The sequence below is a fragment of the Chrysemys picta genome, chromosome 13, assembly GCF_011386835.1.
Source record: "Chrysemys picta bellii isolate R12L10 chromosome 13, ASM1138683v2, whole genome shotgun sequence".
Taxonomy (NCBI): Eukaryota; Metazoa; Chordata; order Testudines; family Emydidae; genus Chrysemys; species Chrysemys picta.
The window spans coordinates 20,382,575-20,406,305 of NC_088803.1; the positions used below are offsets into that span (position 1 = coordinate 20,382,575).

At 43.1% G+C, this 23,731-nt stretch overlaps 3 protein-coding genes across 3 annotated transcripts; all 3 read left to right on the forward strand.

Moving 5' to 3' along the window:
- Positions 1-6,724: 6,724 nt before the first annotated feature.
- Positions 6,725-7,705, forward strand: LOC103306584 (olfactory receptor 11A1-like). The gene has a single exon (XM_008174340.2). The coding sequence runs from the start codon at positions 6,728-6,730 to the stop codon at positions 7,703-7,705; it is 978 nt and encodes a 325-aa protein (XP_008172562.2). The 5' UTR covers positions 6,725-6,727.
- Positions 7,706-16,670: 8,965 nt separating this feature from the next.
- LOC103306583 (olfactory receptor 2AP1-like) lies at positions 16,671-17,633 on the forward strand. The gene has a single exon (XM_024110854.2). The coding sequence runs from the start codon at positions 16,671-16,673 to the stop codon at positions 17,631-17,633; it is 963 nt and encodes a 320-aa protein (XP_023966622.2).
- A 3,198-nt stretch (positions 17,634-20,831) lies between these two features.
- On the forward strand, positions 20,832-21,791 carry LOC103306582 (olfactory receptor 11L1-like). Its single transcript, XM_008174339.3, has one exon. The coding sequence runs from the start codon at positions 20,904-20,906 to the stop codon at positions 21,789-21,791; it is 888 nt and encodes a 295-aa protein (XP_008172561.3). The 5' UTR covers positions 20,832-20,903.
- Positions 21,792-23,731: the final 1,940 nt, after the last annotated feature.

The following is a 23,731-nucleotide window of genomic DNA, read 5'->3' on the forward strand; positions in this document are numbered from 1 at the left end:
GTGGGCACTGTCCGGGGTTCTATGCTCGGTGTCCCCGTCTGGTTCGCTTCGTTTGACCCTTTGACCTCACTCCTGTCCCTGTTCTTTTATTAGTTGTCCCCCATAATTTTTTGGTCTCCAGGTCTTGTGGATCCCCCCCCTTAGGCTGGGGGGGATCCTTTAGCAGTGGGTGGGCTTCGCCCGCCCACTTCTTGGATCCCAATAGGTCTGGTCACTCAGGGAACAGAAAACTACTCATCCAGTGACCAGTATATTTGCCCTCTACCAGACTCCTGTACCCCACTGGTCTGGGTCTGTCACAGCTCTTTTGGCCATAGCATTCCACAGAGAGAGACTATGTTTAGGGGTTTAACCACCATGAGCCATAGTTAAAATATTTATCTTAATTATACACAGCTATCATGTCTATCCCCTTGGTATCTAAGGTCCAGATTTGTAGAAGTGTTTATGTACCTAATGGGATTTTCAAAGCATCTAGATGCCTAAGACCCATTGACTTCAGCATATAAATCAACAGGAGTAAGAACAGCAACCAGCTAATGGAGTCACTCTTTTAGCTCAATTGTAAAAGAATGCTCTGTTGTTCCGATGATTCAAGATGTAAGCTGTCTTCGGTGGCAGTTAGGCTCCTACCCTACTTGGATGCTTTGGAAAATCCTGCTTCTGCCTTTCTGGATCTTTAGGTGCCTGCATCCCAGATCCACAAAAGTATCTAGGTCCCTAAAGCCCACAGCTTAGTTCCAGACTTAGATACTACTATGATCCACTAAACCACTGCTCACCTGACACATAACTCTGTAAGTGCCTAAACTCACTAAGCACATAAATTTAAAAAGTCCCCATACTTCCTGTGTTATTATGGGATTGTATGTAACTTGTCTAGAAGACATGACTACTGTAACCTTGTGAAATCGTATGAGCTTCAAAGGACACTGTGATGGGGTGGACTAGCCCCAGAGGCCTCCTGATGGAGGCCTCAAGGTCCTGCTATCCCCGTCACAGGAAAAGAGTAGTAGAGGAGTCCTCCAAGCTGCAAAGAGATTCTGCATGGGATGCAGGCAATCAGGGTAGGCTGCATAGGGACAGCCAATCAGAGGCTGGTGTGAAAGCAGATACAGTGCAGACAAGAGACAGTTGCAGCTTGGAGCCTGGGGAGTGAAGATGGTGTTCTTAGCAGGTTGAAGGACTACAGCACCATGGACAGTTCAGTGCTGGAAGGGACCAAGGCAGCGAGGATGAGCTTCTGCCTGGCTGCTGGGCCTGAACATAGGAGAACACTGAGGTATGGGTGAAGATTTGTGAAGGCTGGAGCCATGGGGAAGTGGCCCAGGGAACTGAAAGCAGTTTCATTAAAGACACGTGGTGGAACATGGTTGCTATTCTTAGTGTTTCTGGGCTGGGACCCAGAATAGTGGGTGGACCTGGGTTCCCCCCCCCACACAAACATAAGCTACTGGGGAAGTGGCCTACAAATTGACAGTGATCAACCAACAGAAGGGGATATGAACTATTAAGGGGCCCAACTGGAGAGCTGGGGATAGAACAGACTGAAGTGTGTGAAGTCAGGGGTTTAGGATCACCCTATTCATGGGGTTGCATCCCTGACCAACTTGTCCAACAGCCATTTATGGACCTGTCCTCCATTAATCTGTCCAGTTTTTTTAACCCAATTACAATTATGCACATCACAATATCCCATGACAATGAGTTCCACAGGTATGTTGTGTGAAAAAGCCAGACACCTATTAATTTCTTCAGGTGACTCCTGTTTTTTGTATTGTGTGAAAGGGTAAATTACACTTATTTCTTCACTTTTTCCACTCCATTCATGAAGGTATAGACCTCTATCATATCCTGTCACTTTTCTAAGATGAACAGTCCTAATCTTTATTCTCTCCTTGGATGGAAGCCATTCCATACCCTTGATCAACTTTGTTGCCCTTCTCCGAATCTTTTCCAGTTTGAATATGTCCTTTTGGATACGGACCAGCCAGAATTGGATGCCGTATTCAAGGTGTCTTTTATCACACACACCCACAGTATGCAAGCCATGGCAAAAAGGGACATTCCCTGGAGGTTTCAATGGGGATTGCAGTGGCCTTGATGTTTACACTGTTTTAACAAGCAACACAGGATTTATTTCTGCATGAGGGCAATTTTAAAACTCTCATTAGCAACAGCCTCAAGGGAGATCCTAACAGAAGCCAGAGCCAGAATGAGGCTGCTGTCCCATATAACCTCAGGAAGAATCCAGAACAGCTGGCAGTAAGGTGCTGTGTAACACACATAAGAGTGTGCATCGAGCGAGAAAGCAAGAGCAGCTTCAGAAAATTATAAGTGTCTTTTCAGAGAGAGTTAGCGTGTATGAGACACTGAGGAGAGCAGAGAGATGGAGGAAACCAGATCCAGATCCTGATCACACACTCAGTCACAATCAAGGAAAAAGTTGTTCCTTTATGGTGAGGATTAAAGGTAAATCTGTTCATTCCTGTGTGAAATTGTGAGGATCTTAGGAAGAAAAAGCTGTGATATTGGGAAAAAGAGTACGCTGAAGTCTCTCAGGCAAACATTTTGCTTGTTTATTTCCTTCTCTCTATCATTCCCCATTCTCTCCATGATATGTCTCATCACTGCCCCTTATATTGCTGAACAGAGACTATACAGACAGTGACTGAGAGTATTATAGCACAAAATCTGCCTGTGAGCAACAAAGATAATCGAAGGGATGGAATTCAAGCCATATGAGTAAAGTCTGAAGGAACTGGGTATGTTTAGTTTGGAAAAAAAAGGAGATTAAGGGGGTAAACTATAGAGTTCTTCAAATACTTGATAGGCTTTTGGAAAAAAGATGGAGAAAGTTGTTATCTCTCACTACAAAGTGCAGGACAAGAGGCAATGGGTTCAAACAATAGCATATCAGATTTATATCAGTGGTTTTCAACCTGCAGTCCGCAGACCTCTTGGGGTCTACAGACTATGACTAAGATTTCCAAACGACGCTACACCGCCAAATGATTTTTTTTTATGAATCCACAAATGAAAAATGTTTGAAAACCACTGATTTAGATTAAATCTCAGGGAGAAAAAACCTCACTATATGAATAGTAGGACAATGGAACAAAATGCCTATGGAGGTTGTGGAGTCTCCTTCACGGGTGGTTTTCAAAACAGAGACTGGATAGCCACTGATGGGATAAGAGTGAGAGGGATCTGTGGAGTCTGCTTGGGGTCTTCCCTTTGTGGATGGGGCAGCGTCATCTTCCCGTCTGTGCTGTTGGTCAGTGTCACTGCCTAGTCTCAGGCACTAGCATGATGCCATCCCATTTGTTACCCTCTCTGGGGAAGCTCATACATGTGACCCTCACCACCATCACAGCAAGTTTTGGGGTCATATTGGAAAGGCAACTCAACATGTGATGCTATGGCACAAAGGGCTAATGAGGTCCTGTGATGTATAAATGGGGGAGTGATGAGAACACTTAGAGGAGAGGAAAGTGATGAGGAACAGTCAGCATGGATTCACCAAGGGGAAGTCGTGCCTGACTAACCTAATTGCCTTCCATGATGAGATAACTGGCTCTGTGGATGAGGGGAAAGCAGTGGATGTGTTATTCCTTGACTTTAGCAAAGCTTTTGATACGGTCTCCCACAGTATTCTTGCCACCAAGTCAAAGAAGTATGGGCTGGATGAATGGACTGTAAGGTGGATAGAAAGCTGGCTAGATCGTCGGGCTCAACGGGTAGTGATCAATGGCTCCATGTCTAGTTGGCAGCCGGTTTCAAGCGGAGTGCCCCAAAGGTCGGTCCTGGGGCCAGTTTTGTTTAATATCTTTATTAATGATCTGGAGGATGGTGTGGACTGCACTCTCAGCAAGTTTGCAGATGACACTAAACTGGGGGGCGTGGTAGATACGCTGGAGGGTAGGGATCCAATACAGAGGGACCTGGACAAATTAGAGGATTGGGCCAAAAAAAACCTGATGAGGTTCAACAAGGACAAGTGCAGAGTCCTGCACTTAGGACGGAAGTGCTAAGTATCGGTCCCTGATACAGACTAGGGACCGAATGGCTAGGTAACAGTTCTGCAGAAAAGGACCTAGGGGTCACAGTGGACGAGAAACTGGATATGAGTTAACAGTGTGCTCTTGTTGCCAAGAAGGCTAATGGCATTTTGGGCTGTATAAGTAGGGGCATTGCCAGCAGATCGAGGAACGTGATCATTCCCCTTTTTTCGACATTGCTGAGGCCTCATCTGGAGTACTGTGTCCAGTTTTGGGCCCCACACTACAAGAAGGATGTGGAAAAATTGGAAAGAGTCCAGCGGAGGGCAACAAAAATGATTAGGGGTCTGGAGCACATGATTTATGAGGAGAGGCTGAGGGAACTGGGATTGTTTAGTCTCCAGAAGAGAGGAGTGAAGGGGGATTTGATAGCTGCTTTCAGCTACCTGAGCGGGGGTTCCAAAGAGGATGTAGCTCGGCTGTTCTCAGTGTTGGCAGATGACAGAACAAGGAGCAATGGTCTCAAGTTGCAGTGGGGGAGGTCTAGGTTGGATATTAGGAAACACTATTTCACTAGGAGGGTGGTGAAGCACTGGAATGCTTTACCTAGGGAGGTGGTGGAATCTCCTTCCTTGGAGGTTTTTAAGGCCCAGCTTGACAAAGCCCTGGCTGGGATGATTTAGTTGGGAATTGGTCCTGCTTTGAGCAGGGGGTTGGACTAGATGACCTCCTGAGGTCCCTTCCAACCCTGATATTCTATGATTCTATGAAGGAGATTTTCTCTCTCTGCCAGGCGTTGGTGAGACTGAAATGCATCTAGTTCTGGTGCATGTGCACACTAAAAAAAGAATGAAAATTGGAGAGGGTGTAGAAAAGAGCCACAATATTATGGTGGGACTGGAGAAAATGCCTTACAATGAGAGTGAAGGAGCTCAAACTGCTTAATTTATCAGAACAAAGTTTGAGAAGATAGTTTATTACAGTCAGCGAGTACCTTCTTGGGAAGAAAATGCAAGGTACTAAGGGGCTCTTTAATCCAGCAGCGAAAGGCAAAACAAGAACCAATGGCTGGAAGATGAAGCCAAAAAAAAACAGTTTAGAAATAAGGTACACGTTATGAAAAGTGGGGATGATTAACTATTGGAACAAAGTGCCATGGGAAGGGGTGGATTATCTCTCTCGATGTCTTCAAAATCAAAAACAGCTTCTGTCCTGAGTAGGTCCGTTCTTGAACCCTTCTCCAGTCCCCCAAGTGCACCCCTTTTAAATAAGAAGCGCATGTTTTCACTTCTCTTTGGTTGGATCTCAGGATCTCACCTTTCTCCTAATCCCCAGGTTAACACCTTTTTGGTACCAGCTGTGTTACCCCAGCTGGTCCCCTGGAGTTTGGCTCTACTATAGATTTACCTCCATGGGTCTGCAACAGAATGAGTTTGCAGTGACACAGGATTAATTTCTTCAAAACAAAGTGGTATTTATTTGCCCAAGGGAACACAGCATTCAGGAAAATGGGTTAAAACAACCAAGTGTCCTAGACAGCTCTTATTTTACCTACGCTTAACTTCTTACTCCTTAGCTCAGGTTCTTCCTGATCCGACTTCTGAGTCTGAGGGATAGTTTGCCTCCCTGAAGAGCCTCTCTCTGTCAGCAGGTCTACACTACAGCTTAAGTGGATGTAATGTATGTTACTTAGGAGTGTGAAAAAGATACCCTCTGTGCAATGCAACTTACAGCGATCTAAGCACTGTCCACCCCAGCCCTATGTCAGCAGGAGACACTCTCTTATGAACATAGCTTCAGCTTCCCGTGGAGGTGGTGTAATTATGCTGATGGGAGAGCTTTCTCCTGTCAGCATAGAGCATCTTCACCCAACGCACTCCAGCATCGAGCTGCATTGGTGCAGCTGCACTGATGTAGTGATTCTAGTGTAGACCGGCCCTGTGCTTCACAGTTAATCCTTTACTTGGCCACTGTCTTTTCATCTGTCTCTTCCCAGCTTTAGTAAAAGAACTGGTAACTATGGTGTCTAATGACTTGGTTAATTGTGAATGAGCGTTTGCTGCCCCTTATCTTGGTCATTTTTTTTTGCCTTTACTGTCTGGTTCGTCTAACAACCCCTTTTAATCTTACCCCATAACAAGCAATCCATCATAAATTAACACAGAGAGATATGCACAGAATTGTTACAAAGTAATGCCAGAATTTCCGGGTTTGTTACATATGCTTAACTCAACCACATGCTTAACTCAATGCAGGGGTTATTGGAGAAGTGCTATTGCTCATGATATCCAGGAACTCAGAATAAGTGATTACAGTATTCCCTTCTGGATGTATTTCAAACATATACACTCTAGTTCAAAGAAGAATGCATTGAAGGAAATTCTGTGGCTTACAATATACTCTCCAGGCTGATTTTCACATCAATGCATCTATGAAAAAGAGTTAGGTCAGAAGAGTGATAAATGAACAGTGTAGTTGCCATTTGGAGCTTGCAAGTGGGGAGTCTCCATTCCAAAACACTGTGTACAGTATATGATTAAACCAATGTCTTGGCTTTTGAAAGTTTATAAATCATACTCTCTTTATGCATTTTGAACTTTTCTACAATCAATTGGATAGAAATCTGATTTCAATTATACTGCACTCTCTTTCACACTCACTACTTTTTATCTATGAATAGATACATCTCATGGAAAATTGGGGAAGACGGAATCTATATTCAGCTCATGGAGAAAGGAGAAGGGAATAATCAAACATATGTTACAGAATTCAACCTCCTAGGATTTGGAAATTTCTCTGAACTGCAAATTCTTCTCTTCCTTCTGTTTCTAGTGATATACATTGTGACTGTAGCTGGGAACATCCTCATCATGGTTCTAGTTGTGACTGATCAGCACCTTCACACCCCCATGTACTTCTTACTTGGGAACTTGTCCTGCTTGGAGACCTGCTACAGCTCCACCATCCTGCCCAGGGTGCTGGTCAGTCTTCTGACTGGGGACAGAACCATTTCTGTTAGCGGCTGCATCACTCAATTTTATTTCTTTGGTGTGCTTGTGGCAAGTGAATGTTATCTCTTATCCGTGATGTCCTATGATCGGTATTTAGCAATATGCAAACCACTACACTACATAGTTCTTATGAATGGAAGAATCTGCCTGCAGTTAGCAGCTGTCTCCTGGATGAGTGGATTTATGGCAACAACCATAGTAACATGTTTAATGTCACAATTACATTTCTGTGGTCCCAATGAAATTGACCATTTCCTTTGTGATTTCACCCCAGTGATTAAACTCTCCTGCAGTGACACCAGCCTGATCACATTGGTGACTTTTATATTATCTTCTATAGACACCCTGCCCCCATTTCTATTCACCCTGACATCCTATGTTTTTATCATCTCCACCATCCTGAGAATCCCTTCCACCGCCGGGAGGAGAAAGGCATTTTCCACCTGTTCCTCTCACCTTATTGTGGTTACAGTTTTCTATGGGACCCTGATGATTGTCTATGTCTTACCAGACAGTGAGACACTGAGAGAACTCAACAAAGTGTTCTCTCTCTTCTACACAGTCTTGACTCCCATGGTCAATCCCCTCATCTACAGCCTGAGAAACAAAGAGGTCCATTGTGCCCTAAGAAAATTAATCAATAACTGTGTGGTACGCACAGAAATTGAGAAAGGAGTCGCTCCTTTAGCTTAAAGGTAGAGCTCTGTTGTGCAGTTCCAAAGATCTCACTTGAGAAGCTGGAAGTTGACCTTAGTGGGAGTTAGGCATGTAACCTGCTTGGGGGCTTTTGAAAATCCCATTTGTACCTGTATGCATCTTCAGGTCTATGTGTCCCAAATCCACAAAGGAATTTAGGTGCCTAAAGCCCAAATATAGGCACCGAAATCCCAGTTTGAGCTGCTACTCTGACTCAGATGGTGCCTAACTCTATAGGTGAGATATCACGAGGCACCCCAATTTATGCTGTAAAAGTCCCCTTAACTCCTGTGTCTGGACATACTACATACTGCCTATGGCAGGCTCCTGAGCATCCCTCTCAGACCTCAACCCTAACACAACCCTTAAAGCAGATGAAGTCAGGCATTGCAGTGCCTGTGACAGCTATGGTTATTTCCTGCATTATGCTTGATGGCTCTTATGGAATTAAGTTAAAATGAATTAAGAGTAAGTGTCTTAGAAGCTCATTGTTTTAAAAATACAAATGTGTAGGTGTTAATATAAGTCTGTATGAAACTTGTCTAGGACACATGACTGCTGTAACCTTGGGAAATTGTTTGAGTTTCAAAGGACAATTTGAAACAATGGGATCAAATGAGAATGAACTGTTAGTTGAATAGTTTCCCTAAGAAATGCTGGAGAGGAGGCAAATGCAAATGACCCATCTCTCGACCAGATCTTTGGAAGCTTTTTCCTGGTTAGGGGACCTTTGACTACAAATTATGTATTCCCAGGATCCAAAGGCCCAACAACATGAAGAAGGGACTCTCAGAGTCATGTGTGTGTTAGTGGGAGGGGCTTGTTATGATCAACAGGAGCTTGCAGGCAGAGGAAAACCCCTGTGTGAGATTTGAAGGGCTGTTCAACAGTCAGAGCCCAAGGTTGGAGTTAGGGTGGTCTCTGGTAAGTGTTTTAGCATGTGTATAGGATTTTCCATTGTTTTAAGCTTTTCCCATGATGCTTTTACCTTAAGAATAAATGAACTTGCATCCAAAGTGTTGTGTGGTAACAACTGTGGCAGTTGCACTGTTTCTCATCTCTGAGGAGAAAGCAGATGTGACCTGCAAGAGCAGCCTGGCTTACTGGGGAACTCAGAGCTATACAGCCTGTATACACCCTGGTCAGGAGAAAGAGAGATGTGTGTCTCTGCCCAAGAGGGGTGATGCCCAGACAGTGAGCACCTTTGGCTGACAATAGGAGGGGGGATACAGGTGCAGTTGCCCTGAACTGTGACACTGTTCATATCTAAAATGTGTTGCTGTTTTTTTTTTCTATTCATATCACCTAATAACAAAAATTAACCTCCCCCATCGACCAATGAATATGCTTCATGTGCTAAGATGAGGAGAATTGTATTGTAGTCCCAGCTCTAAGCTCTTGCATGCCTTGGACAAGTCTCTTCCCCTTTCTGGGACTCAGTTTCCCCTTTGCAAAGTGGCAATATTAGTAGTTATGTGCCTCTGGAAATTACTTTGAAAATGCTTGTCAAGGTGTCACCCCCACTCTGAACTTTAGGGTACAGACATGGGGACCTGCATGAGATAACCCCTAAGCTTATTTACCAGCTTAGATCTAGTAGCTGCCACCACCAAATAGTTTAAACAAACGTTTATGAGAGAGTCATTTGGAAACTCTGTCTTCCCCCCAAATATTTCCCCAGTCTTTATCCCCCTTTTCCTGGCAGGATTGGGACTGATTCACCTCCCACCAGTTCCTGGTGAACCCAGATCCCCAAACCCCTTGAATCTTAAGGAAAAATCAATCAGGTTCTTAAAAGAAGACTTTTAATGAAAGAAAAAGGGTGAAAGGAATACCTCTGTGAGATTAGCATGCAAGCTACTCTCACAGACAACAGATTCAAAACACAGAGGATGTCCTTCTGGGCAAAAATTTAGTTACACCAAGAAACACAATTTGATTCTCCCTCTATGCAAAAGAAAGTCAAAAAGAAAATAAACATAATCTAATACATTCCTTCTCTAAACACTTACTACTTTTAAGAAATGTTAGATGGCTGATTCCTGGATCCTTCACTCAAGCACAAAACTTACTGAACAGACAAATTACTTTTTTCCCTCCTCCCTCTTTGAAAACATCTTGTCCCCCCATTGGTTCCTCTGGTCAGGTGTCAGCTAGGCTATGTGAACTTCTTAACCCTTTACAGATAAAAGAGGAATTAACCCTTAACTGTCTGTTTATGACAATGCTGGAATAAAATTGCAGAATAACCGGTAAGAACCATGACTAAAGTGAGGAACATGTATGTCTATGTCATGGACCTATGAAAAGGACATGGGCATTGTGGAACCCAGGCTCTATGTACAATAAATGAGGAGAGACAGGCTCCTAATAATGGGGTCCACAAAAGCCAGACAGCTAGGCAGCAAGCAGCCTACGTTAGCCAAGGAGAGACATGAAAGATAAAAGTATGGCCTAAGTCTCACCCCATGCAGGGAATTTGGTGCCTAAATCTGGGCTGCCAATCCCTGATTACGATCCACAGAGAATGCCATCTCCTGGAGTCAAGTAGTTTTGGCCCCTCAGTAATTTGTGGTGAGAATGAGGTTAGCACCTGCCTCACCCCAGAAAAAATAGCTGGGACAGGGCATGAGCATAAGTAGGGCTTGTAACCTTTAGCCCCATGGTTAGGGTACTCATCAGTAATGTGATAGACCCAAGTTCAATTTTCCTCCATGCTAAGCTGACACATGGGGAATCTCTAGCCATATACCTTCTCCAAATCAGTCAGAGGGCAGAACTGAATTGGGATCTCCCATATCTTGGGTTATTTCCCTCACCGTTGGGCTAAAATTTATTGAAAGCGAGATCAGGTGCTTCATCCCCCATTATTTGGTGGTAGGTATGCTCTGACCCCACCTACCGGATAGGGCCATGAAGGTGAGATATGTCTCCCCCGATTGAGGGGCAGGCTGGGGCTTAGGAAGGAGGTAGGTGTCCAGACAACAAGAGCCAGCTGTGTGCCTGTCCAGAGTCTGAAACATACGTTTCTAAGGATCTTTTACAGTGGAAATACAAGTGCAGAGTGAGGTTCAGCATCTACAGGATTAAGCAGAATCCAAACAGGAGTTTTCTTGATCACAGTGGTGCCTAAATCAAAGAATTAGGTGTCTGAAACTGGGGTTTAGGAACCTAAGTCCCTTTGTTGTCCTGGGCTTTAGACTCTTAGAACATAAGAGCTGCCTTACTGGGTCAGACCATGGTCCCTCTTGCCCAGTAACCTGTCTCTAACTGTGATCTGCATCAGAGCTCTGGGGGAGTGTACAGAACAGGGCAGTTGCAGTGATCCACTTGTCTTCCACTCCCAGCTTGTGGTAGTCAGAGGTTTATGGTTGCCTCATGCAAAGGGTCGCATCCCTGATCATCTTGTCCAATAGCCATTTATGGGCGTGATCTCCATTAACTTACCTAGTTTTTTTTTAACCCACTTTCATTTTGTCCATCACAAGATCCCATGACAATCAGTTCCACTGATGCGTTGAGTGAAAAAGTACTTCCTCCTTTTTGTATTAAGCCAGATGCCAATTAATTTCAGCAGGTGACCCTGCTTTTTGTGCTGAGGGAAAGGACAAATAACACTTCTCTGTTAACCTTTTTCACACCATTTATGATTTTATAGACCTCTATCAGATCTCCACTCCCCCCTTTAGTCATCTCTTTTCTAAACTGAACCGTTCTAATCTTAATCTCTCCTCAGACAGAAGCTAGTCCATACCCTTGATCGCCTTTGTTGCCCTTCTCTGAACCTTTTCCAGTTTCACTCTGTCCTTTTGGAGATGGGCCAGTGAGAACTAGACCCAGTATTCAAGTTGTCGGTTAACACACACACGCCACACAAGGCATGACATAAAGGGAGGATCCCTGGAGGGTTCAATGGGGATTGCAGTGGCCCCATTGTTTACTCTGTTTTAACAAGCAATACAGGATTTATTTCCCACATGAGGGCAAGTTTAAAACTGTCATTATTAGCAGCCTCAAGGGAGATCCCAATGGCAGCTAGAGCCAGGCTGAGGCTGCTGTCCCATATAACCAAAAATCCAGAGTAGCTGGCAGCTAGGTGCTGTGTAACACACAGAAGAGTTTGCATCAGGCAAAAAAGCAAGAGCGACTTCGGCACAATGTACGTATCTTGGGAAAGAGAGTGAGAGTGCAAAAGACACTGAGTAGAGCAGAGCAGAGCGACGGTGGTAGGCAGATCCTGATCCACACAACCAGGCACCATCAAGGGGGGGAGGTTGCTGCTTCCAGCTGAGGATTAAAGGTAAATCTGGTCATTCCTGGGTGAAATTGTGGGAGTTTTAGGCAGGAGAAGCTGCTATACTGGGAAGGCACACAATGTGTTTGTGCATTTACCACTCTGTATCATTCCTCATTCTCGCCTGGATATGTCTTGTCAATTCTGCTAATATAGCTGAACTGAGACATGACAGAGAGTGCCTTTGAGTATTGTAGCACAGAATCCACATGCAATTCTCTCCCCTTTGCCCTCCCGCCTATCCCTCCACCCTAACGGACTCACACACATGAGCTGGGTGACAGGGTGCAGCGGCGGGTGGAATGTGTTCCATGGTTTGCTGGGAGAGTCACAGAGGGGACGAGAGTGAGATCTATGGAGTCTGCTCAGGGTGTTCCCTTTGTGCATGGGGCAGAGTCATCCTCCCATTTGTGCTGTTGGTCAGTGTCTCTCCTTAGTCTCGGGCACTAACATGATGCCATCCCACTCGTGACCCTCTCTGGGGAAGCTCGGCTCTGTGACCCTCACCACCATCACAGCAAGTTTAGGGGTCATATTGTACAAGCAATTCAACCTGACCTCCCCATGTTATGCCATGACACTAGGGGCTAATGAGATCATAGAATATCAGGGTTGAAAGAGACCTCAGGAGATTATCTAGTCCAACCCCCTGCTCAAAGCAGGACCAATCCCCAACTATTTTCCCCCCCAGATCCCTAAATGGTCCCCTCAAGGACTGAACTCACAACCCTGGGTTTAGCAGGCCAATGCTCAAACCACTGAGCTATCCCTCCCCACATCCTGAGATGTACAAACAGGGGAGTGATGAGTACGGAGGTGATGTTACCTCTCTACTGGGCATTGGTGAGACCATCTGCATCCAGTCCTGGTGGATGTCAACAGTTTTAAAGGGACGTTGAAAAATTGGAGAGGGGGCAGAAAAGAGCCACAAAAATATGGGGGGGGGGGACAGGAGAAAATGTGTTAGAATGTTATTTAAAGGGCTAAAATTGTTAAATTTATTAGAAAAAAGATTGAAAGTTGACTTGATTACAATGTATAGGTACTGATATGGAAGAAAATACCAAGTAATTAAGAGCTATTTAATCTATCTGTGAAAGGCATAATAAGAACCAATGTCTCGAAGCTGAAGCTAGACAAACTCAATTTAGAAATAAAGCAAAACAATTTGACAGTGAGGGAGATATTAGAACAAAGTACCAAAGGAAGTGGTGGATTCTCCACCTCTTGATGTCTTCCAAATCAAGACTGCCTGCCTGTGTGGAGGACTTGCTTTCATGGTCCTGAGTAGGCTGTCCTTTCTGGAAATCTTCTCCTGTCCCCTGAGAGTACCCCTTTCAAGAGACTGGCCCAAGCTTCCCCTTAACATAGGCTGGATCCTGCAATCCAAGCACTTCCCAATTCTCTAGGTATCAGCCTCTTTAGTGCCAACCATGTTATTCTGGCAGATCCACCCAGAGTTTAGCCTGCTATAGATTTTTCTCCCTGAGCCTCTAGCAGAATGAGTTTGCAGTGACACAGGAAAATCTTCAATACAAAGTGGTATTTATTTGCCCAAGGGGACACAGCAATTAGGAAAATGATTTAAAAGAACAAAGAACTTCTTATCTTACCTAAGCTTAACTCCTCTGTCATAGCTCAAGTTCTTCCAGATCCCACTTCTGAGTCTCAGGGATACTTGCATCCCCACAGACCCTCTCTCTATGTCTCATAGTGAATCCTTACCAGCCAGTGTCTTTGATTTCTCACTTCCCAGCCTTGGTAAAATAATTGTGTAATGTTGGTGGCAAGTAACCTGGCTCTTGTGTGTGATTGTTTGCTGGGATGGTGCTTATCTAGGTAGTGGTTTTGCCTTTCCTATCTTGGGTCCTCCTGTGACATTACAGTCTATATGATTTTATAAAAATATGCTAATGAGTGAATATAATGTAACTGGAATATGCTTCATGGAAAAGGTCTCCTGTAAGGTATCATTACAAAGCTTATAATCTACTGAGTGTAATCATCCTATTTGTATAAATGTACTACTCTTGTATCTGAAACTAGAAATATAAAATACAACTCTGAGGGCCTATTGTAATTAGCAAAGTGTGGGCCATTAATGGTGGTTTGGAATCTTGATGACTCCCATTAACCAGGACAATTGTCTGCAGATGACTCTGTTTTACTTGTAAGTCTCCCTGTATACCTGTGTGCTGACAAGTGGGTAATGGGGTCTTACAGTGACAAGTGATCATATCACCTGAACTGGAATCCATCTTTAACCTGGTGCTTTTCCAGTGAGGAGGGGTGGGAACCCAGAGGGACAAAGGATTCCCGCCTTATGCAAAAGATATATAAGGGGAGGAACAGAAGAAAAGAGGAGCCATCATGAAGAATCCCCTAGCTACCACCTGATCTGGAACAAGAGCTGTACCAGGGGAAATAATTGTGCCCAGGCCTGGAAGGTGTCCAGTCTGAGGAAAAAAACTTACTGAAGCATCTCTAAGGGGGAGATTATCTGTATTCAGTTTGATTAGACATAGATTTGCATGTTTTTATTTTATTTTGATGGTGACTTACTTTGTTCTGTCTGTTACTACTTGGAACCACTTAAATCCTACTTTCTGTATTTAATAAAATCACTTTTTACTTATTGATTAACTCAGAGTATGTATTAATACCTGGGGATGCAAACAACTGTGCATCTCTCTCTATCAGTGTTACAGAGGGCGAACAATTTATGAGTTTACCCTGCATAAGCACACTTCTGTAAGCTGTTTTCAGTTAAGTTTGCAGCTTTTGGGCACTTGATTCGGACCCTGAGTCTGTGTTGGAGCAGACGGGTATGTCTGGCTCAGCAAGACAGGGTGCTGGATTCCCAGCCTGGCAGAGGGAAAGCAGGAGTAGAAGTCTGTTAGTCTCTAAGGTGCCACAGGACCCTCTGTTGCTTTTTACAGATTCAGACTAACACGGCTACCCCTCTGATACTTGGCACATCAGGTGGCAGCTCCCCAGGGGGTTTCTGTGATCCAACCTGTCACACCTCCAACAACTGCTTTTGATCTCACACCATAGCAAGCAATCCATCGTAAACTAAAGGAGAGCTATCCACAATATTAATATACAGTAATGCAGATATTCCCCAGTTTGACATATATGCTTTTGTTAGCCAACATATATTTTAAATGTATTATTTACACCATGTTCATATGTATTAAGCCCACTGGATGAATATTGTATATATGAATATCTGTCAGTTATGCCTGTTAATTGTATTTTTTTTCTCCACACATTTTTCTTCACCCATGTCAAGTATCCTACAATACTGTGCAAAACTGAAGTCTGCTTTGGCACTAGAAAATCAGAAGTCTCTCAAAGCCAAGATATGTCAATTGTGTGTCCTAATACAGTCTGGGATGTATCTCTATGGCCAATTGGTTTGGAATGAAGTCTCTAAAATAGAGACAAGAAAAGCACAAAACAAGTATACAAGTTCAGGAACTGTTACAAACTGGTGTGTTGGATTTTAATGATGTATAATGAGCTTTTTAACTTGTAAAATCATTCTATAAATACAACTTTCTGAAATATGTATCTCTGAAGCACAGCTTCTATGTAAGGAGAACATGCTGCAATGTAAGTATTGCTTCTCAAAAAGAGGGTATGTATGTCTCCTTTCCATATTGTACTGTTTTGTCTTTGGTGATTTTATCTCGTGAACATTTTAAATAATGAACCACAAGTATGGTCAAACAATGGCTACACCTTTTAGTCAATAGTTTGCTCAACAACAAGATATTGGGCTCAATGCAGGCGTAACTGGGGAAGTGCTATGACATACAGGAGAACAATCTACATAATCACAATGATCCTTTCAGGCTATTTTATCTAAAATGAATGATGTAATTCAAATAGAAATTAATTTGTCCAAGTCCTATGACTTTCAGTATACGTAGGATTGGAAGGATTAGATTTTTATTGGTAAATGGCAGTTAACATCAATTTCAAAATACACAAACACCCTGATGAAATGATGTTTCCATCGATAATAATTGAAAGTTTACAGTTAGGCAAGGTTAGAAAAAAGAATTCTGCTTGAGAACTTCTTAGTTTTATTTAAGGATAATTAATTTGTATATTTATACAGGATGTTGGCAATTTGTGTTTTAATGGCTATAAACCTTTAACTTTTTGAATTTTAGCCTCTACTATCATTAAATAATTATTGTCTGACCCACACATTGTCTGATCTCTGAACAATTTCCTGCAACTGTGAAAATTTAAATCAATAAAAGGGAAAAAATAAACCATGATATTATCCATGGAAATTGCTTATTTAAAAAAAATGTGCCAACCCTAAATATATAGCCCTGTCTAGACTTAAAAACTAGGCATCCATGAATGAAAAAAAGTTGGAGGCAGAAGACTGATAAATTAACATTTCAGCAGGCAAATAGGGAATCTCTATTCCAAAATTTGTGCAAAGTCTGGGACCAAAGCAGTTACATGGCTCTGTAAGATCATGTAAATTATGCTCTCTGTTTGCACTTTGAACTTCCTAGAATCAAATAGATGGAAATTTAGCAAGTCCAATTGCACAGCAAACTCTTTCAATGCTCATTATTTTTTGTCTCTTGTTAGAAAATTTCGTTGACAATGAAGAAAGAGGGAATCTATATCCAGCGTATGGCTCCAGGAAAAGGAGAAAATCAAACATTTATCACAGAATTCATTCTCCTGGGATTCGGCAATCTCTTGGATCTGCAAATTCTTCTCTTCATACCATTTCTCTTGATCTACATTGGAACCATGGCCGGGAACATCCTCATTGCTGTGCTAGTTGTGGCTGACGAGCACCTTCACACCCCTATGTACTTCTTCCTGGGGAACTTGTCCTGCTTGGAGACCTGCTACACCTCCACCATCCTGCCCAGAATTCTGGCCAGTCTCCTGACTGGAGACAGAACCATTTCTGTTATAGGGTGCATTGTACAATATTATTTCTTTGGTTGCCTTGCAGCTTCAGAATGTTACCTCCTAGCAGTAATGTCCTATGACCGGTATTTAGCAATATGCAAACCACTGCGCTACACTGCTCTTATGAATGGCAGAATCTGCCTTCAGTTAGCAGCTGTCTCCTGGATGAGTGGATTTATGGCAACTACCGTAGTTACATGTTTAATGTCACAGTTACATTTCTGTGGTCCCAATGAAATTAACCATTTCCTTTGTGATTTCACCCCAGTGATTAAACTCTCCTGCAGTGACACCAGACTGATCATATTGGTGACCTTTATACTCTGTTCCATATTCACCCTACCCCCATTTCTATTAACCCTGACATCCTATGTTTTTATCATCTCCACCATCTTGAGAATCCCATCCACCATCGGGAGGAAAAAGGCATTTTCCACTTGCTCCTCTCATCTCATCATGGTGACAATGTACTATGGGACCCTATTCTTTGTCTATATGTTACCAGAAACTGACACACATAGAGACCTCAACAAAGTCTTCTCTCTCTTCTACACAGTCCTGACTCCCCTGGCCAATCCCCTCATCTACAGCCTGAGAAACAGAGATGTTAAGGAGACTCTGAGAAAAGTCATCAGTAAATGTATGATGCTCACTGAAAATCAGAAAAAGTGACTGATATGAGAATGAATCCATCTGGCAAAACTAGCAAAGCATTTAACTTCTAGGTGGCCAATAGCTCATGGCAATGTGAGTTTTCTTGGGGAACATGGTGTGACAAAGTTCCTCCTCTATCTTGGTGGGTCCTGCGCTTATTGGTGGATTTTCTTGCCTCAGAGATTCACCATGTGGGTTGGGGAATAGCCCAGAGATCTTCCCCTCTGGAAGAACCCACAGTCCAGGTCAATTGGGAGGTTTGGGGGGAATCCAGGCCCGCCCTCTACTCCGGGTTCCAGCCCAGTGCCCTGTGGACTGCAGCTGTCTATAGTGCCTCCTGTAACAGCTGCATGACAGCTACAACTCCCTGGGCTACTTCCCCATGGCCTCCTCCAAACACCTTCCTTATTCTCAACACACCTCCTGGTGTCTGATAACGCTTGTGCTCCTCAGTCCTCCAGCTGCATGCATGCACGCACGCACGCACGCACTCACTCTCAGCTCCTCACACTCGCACCACAAACTGAAGTGAGCTCCTTTTTAAAACCCAGGTGCCCTGATTAGCCTGCCTTAATTGATTCTAGCAGCTTCTTCTTAATTGGTTCCAGGTGTCCTAATTAGCCTGCCTGCCTTAACTGGTTCTAGCAGTTTCCTGATTACTCTAGTGCAGCTCCTGCTCTGGTCACTCAGGGAACAGAAAACTACTCATCCAGTGACCAGTATATTTGCCCTCTACCAAACTCCTTTACCCCACTGGTCTGGGTCTGTCACAATGGGTACATGCTAAGTATGGGATGGCTGCATTCCTATTTGATTAGAGCTGACACTTACTACTGCCCCAGGTGGAATCATAATTCTCCTGTTCTCTGAATTCCAATGACTGACATTCAAGATTTTAATTACAAGTTTCGTGTGTTTCTTTGCTCTGACTGAGTTGAGAAAACTGTATTTTACACAGCACTGCCCTTGGATCCCAATGGGTGGTATTGGGCTGATAAAATATTTTGTCTCTTAACTTGGTACCAGGCATCCTATTTTATTTTATAGTTGGATAGATTTTATCAGCCTTCATAAAATTGTTTGTTACATGTGTTATTTTGCAATGATCAGAAGGTTCATAAGATCCTAAATGGATTTCTGCATGTTGAAATAAAATAATGAATCGACACGAATGATTTCTGGTGAAACAGCTCTTTTTCCTAAAGATCATTTCAATGTCAGGTGAAAAAATAATTAATAAGTGTGGAGAAACTGCTATTTAATTCTGCATTAGAAAATTGCCAGAATCTTTCAAAACACGTACATGAATTAGGAACCTGAGTTCCAGTAACTTTGCACCTTAGTTGAATTCCTAAGGGTGAGCTTTTAAAATGTTCTAAAGATTCAGATAAGTGTATAGGTATATATATAAATCTGCCTAAGCCTTGGACTCCTGACTGACACACACACAGGACATGATGAAAAGGGAGATTCCCTGGAGGTTTGAACAGGACTTGCTATGGCCTTGATGTTTATGCTGTTTTAACAGGCAAAATAGGATTTAATACCCCTGTGAGGACAATTGAGTGATGATCATTATCCTCAGCCACAAGGGAGATCCCAACAGCTGTCAAGGAGAGGATGAGGCTGCTGTCCCCTGTAAGCCCTGTAAGAACCCAGGAGAGGCAACACTAAGTTTCTGTGCATCATACACAAGAGTGTGCATTGAGTGAGAACACAAGAGCAGTGCAGCCAAGCAGCAAAATGTAGGTGTCTTTGCAGAGTGAATGGGATTGTCTGAGACACTGAGGAGACCAGAACGGTGGTGGAATCTGGATCCCGATCTCCACACCCAGTCACAATCAATGGAGAGATGTCCACTGCATGCTGAGCATTAAAGGTAAATCTGATCATTCCTGCATCAAATCCTGGGGATTTTAGGGAGAAAATCCTGGTATATTGGGAAACAGAGCAAGCTGAATTACCTATCAAGTACACTGTTGCCTTTTAGTTTTACTGCTCTGTATCATTCCCCATTATCCCCTTGATATGTCTCAACACTGCTCCTACTATTGCTGAACTGAGACACTACAAAGAGTGACTGTACATATTGCAGAACAGAATCGGTCTGCAGTTTCCTGCCAGCAGACTCACACAAATCAGCTGGGTTACAAGTTACAGCTGCGGGTGGAATGTGTTCCTGGGTTTGTAGGTGATTCGCTGAGGGGATAAGCATGAGAAGGTTCTGTGCACATCCTCTTGGGGTTTTCCCTTTGTGCACAGGGCAGAGTCATCTTCTCTTTGCTGTTGGTCAGTGTCACTGCCTAATCTCCATCACTAGCATGATACCTTCACGTGTGTGTCCCTCTCTGGGAAAGCTTCTGTGTTTGACCCCAACCACCATCAAGCTAGTTTAGGGGTTGTAGTTGAGGAGAAACTTAACATGAGCTCCCAGTGTGATCCTGTGTCAGAAAGTGCTAGTGTGATCACTTAAAATATATCCTTTTTAGTTAATACATTTGTTTGTTTCTTATACCCGAGGCAGTGTGTTTCGTTTGAAGCATGTCAGAGATTCCGCTTGGGACAACAAGCCTGGTACATATCAATTTCTTTGTTAAATTGATGAACTCATATAAGCTTGCAGCGTCCAGCGGGCATAACTGGACACTGCAAGACGGAGGTTCCTAGGGTTGTGTCTGGGACCGGAGATATTACCTAGTGTCATTCAGTTGCACAATCCAGGCAGTGGCTGGCTAAAAGTGCTCACTCACATAGCTGGGAGCAGCTTACATACTAGAGGCTCTGCGTGAACAGCTCGGGAGTGGGGATTCTCTCAGCAGAGCAGGGTAAGACTGGCTCCCAGAGTCGAGGATTGGAGTGACCTAGCTGATCACTGGTCCAGATAACACCAGAGGAATGTCACCCTATGCAACTATGAATGAAAGAACTTGGGAACAGAAGAGTGATAAATTAACAGGGTAGTGCACTTTGGACGTGTCAAGTCGGGAATCTCTATTCCAAAGCCCTGTGTAAAATCTCAGATTAAAGCAGTGTCTTGGATCTGTGAAAGTTTATAAATATGCCTTCCATTTGCACTTTGAACTTTTCCAGAATCAAATGGCTGGAAATTTATCCAGTTCAATTGTACAGCAATCTCTTTCAATGCTCATTATTTTATCTACCACTAGATAAATGTCATCGGAAATGGAGGAAGGAGGAACTTGCAGACAGCTCTTGGAGAAAAGAGAAGGGGAAAATGAAACATATATCACAGAGTTCATCCTCCTTGGATTTGGGAATCTCCGTGAAATGCAGATTCTTCTCTTCCTGCTGTTTCTAGTGATCTACATTGTCACTGTGGCCGGGAACATCCTCATTGTTGTACTAGTTGTGGCTGATCAGCACCTTCACAGCCCCATGTACTTCTTTCTGGGGAACTTGTCCTTCTTGGAGACCTGCTACACCTCCACAGTCCTGCCCAGACTGCTGGCTGGTCTCCTGACTGGAGACAGAATCATTTCTGTTAGTGGCTGCATCACTCAATTTTATTTCTTTGGTTTCCTGGTGGCAGTTGAATGTTCTCTCTTATCCATGATGTCCTATGACCGGTATTTAGCAATATGCAAACCACTACACTACACTGCTCTTATGAATGGCAGAATCTGCCTGCAGTTAGCAGCCATCTCCTGGATGAGCTCATTTCTGGCAACTGCTGTAGTAATATATTTAATGTCACAATTACATTTTTGTGGCCCCAATGAAATTGACCATTTCCTTTGTGATTTCACCCCAGTGATTAAACTCTCCTGCAGTGACACCATCCTAATCAAACTAGTGACCTTTATATTCTCTTCTATAGACACCCTGCCCCCATTTCTATTAACCTTAGCATCCTATGTTTCCATCATCTCCACCATCCTGAGAATCCCTTCCACCAGTGGGAGAAGAAAGGCATTTTCCACCTGCTCCTCTCACCTCCTTGTGGTTACAATCTACTATGGGACACTAATCATTGTCTATGTGTTACCAGACACTGACACACTTAGAGACCTCAATAAGGTCTTCTCTGTCTTCTACACTGTCCTGACTCCCATGGCCAATCCCCTCATCTACAGTCTGAGAAACAAAGAGGTCAAGGAGGCCCTGGGAAAAGTATTCATTAAATGTATGGTGCTCTCAGCGATTCAGGAACAGTGATTGATATGGGAATTAATTAATGTGTCATATCTAGTGTGATGTATAACCAGGAAGGGTTAAGCATCCCAAAGATAAAGAACTCAAATTCAACCCTTAAAGACATATGGGTAGAAAATGTTTGTGTTTTTGTGTATTTACATATATATCGTTAAAGGTCAGCAATGTAATCAAACAGTTCCTGTCTATGCTGTATTCTGTTAATTCTGAGATCAAAAGGACATCTTAACATTTAAATGAATTGTAAATATAGGATATCAGTGTATTCACATGTGTTTGAAATCTATATCAAATCATCGGCGAATGGTGGAAAAACAAGCAATTGCCCTATGTTAATCTGTGTGGATAATTACCAGCAATGCTTAAGAAATGGGTCCACTTCAAAGCCTCCATGAGTGGCTATTGTTCGTGAAGGACTCTGAGCTGTCACAAGAAGGACTGAAACTATATAAAGATATTTGGATCCCAATTCTTTTTTATCTTAGATCTGCTTGAGGCTTCATGCAGGGAAAGCCTAAGCCATAAGGACTGAGATCCCAGTCCTGACTGGACCACCCTGAATGTAAACAGTAGACTGTAACCTATGAACTATTTCTGAAATAACGCTTTGCAACTACAGAGCTCACCATGTCTTCTATGAATCTGAACCTCAAGAATTATACTCATGTCTGTATGTATACTGATCTTTTTCCAATGCTCTCTATCTTTTCTTTTTTAATAAATATTAGTTTAGTTAATAAGAATTGGCCGTAAGCATGTATTTGAGTAAGATCTGTAATATTCATTAACCTGAGAGATAATGTGTCCAATCCTTTGGGATTGGTAGAACTTTTTAAAATTATTAATAAGATTTTCCGTAATCCTCATCATATTTGACTTGGGTCTCTGGGTGGAGGCCTGAGGCTGGGTCGCTTTAAGGGAACTGTTGGCTTCTGGGTAACCAGTGTGGTATTATAGAAGCTGTTTTGCGTTGGCTTGGTAAATCTAAGTATTGGAATATCCACCAGATTTGGGGATTGTCTGCCCCATTCTTTGCAGTTCACCCTAATTAAATGACCTCTGTTGGCTCCCCTAGGACTCCAGTCACAACTTGCAAGGTAGTTTGAATTTAGGTTGTCCCTAACCCATGCTAATGGGAGTTTCCTTGGCGAATGTGAAGACATGCTACATTTTGGGATGGCTGCATTCCTAGTTAAATAAAGTTGATACTTACTACTGCCCCAACTGGAATCATAAGTCTCATGTGCTCTGCATTCCACACAGTGGAGTTCAAGATTTTAGCTACATGTTTCATCTGCTTAGAATCATAGAATATCAGGGTGGGAAGGGACTTCAGGAGGTCATCTAGTCCAACCTCCTGCTCAAAGCAGGACCAATCTCCAACAAAATCATCACATTCAGGGCTTTTTCAAGCCTGATCTTAAAAACCTCAAAGGAAGGTGTCAAGGCTGCTTCCCCACTCTGAACTTTAGGGTACAGATGTGGGGGCCTGCATGAAAACTTCTAAGCTTAACTACCAGCTTAGATCTGGTCCACTGCCACCACTCTCGATGCTAATTCCCTTCCCTGGGTAGCGTTGAGAGACTCTTCACCAATTCCCTGGTGAATACAAATCCAAACCCCTTGGATCTTAAAACAAGGAGAAATTAACCATCCCCCCTCCTCCCTTCCACCAACTCCTGGTGGATCAAGATCCAACCCCCTTGGATCTAAAAACAAGGAAAATCAATCAGGTTCTTAAAAAGAAGGCTTTTAATTAAAGAAAAAGTTAAAAATCATCTCTGTAAAATCAGGAAGGAAAATAACTTTACAGGGTAATCAAACTTACAGAGCCCAGAGGACCCCGCTCTAGACTTAGGTTCAAAGTTACAGCAAACAGAGATAAACACTCTAACAAAAGGTACATTGACAAGTTGAGAAAACAAAGATAAACTAACACGCCT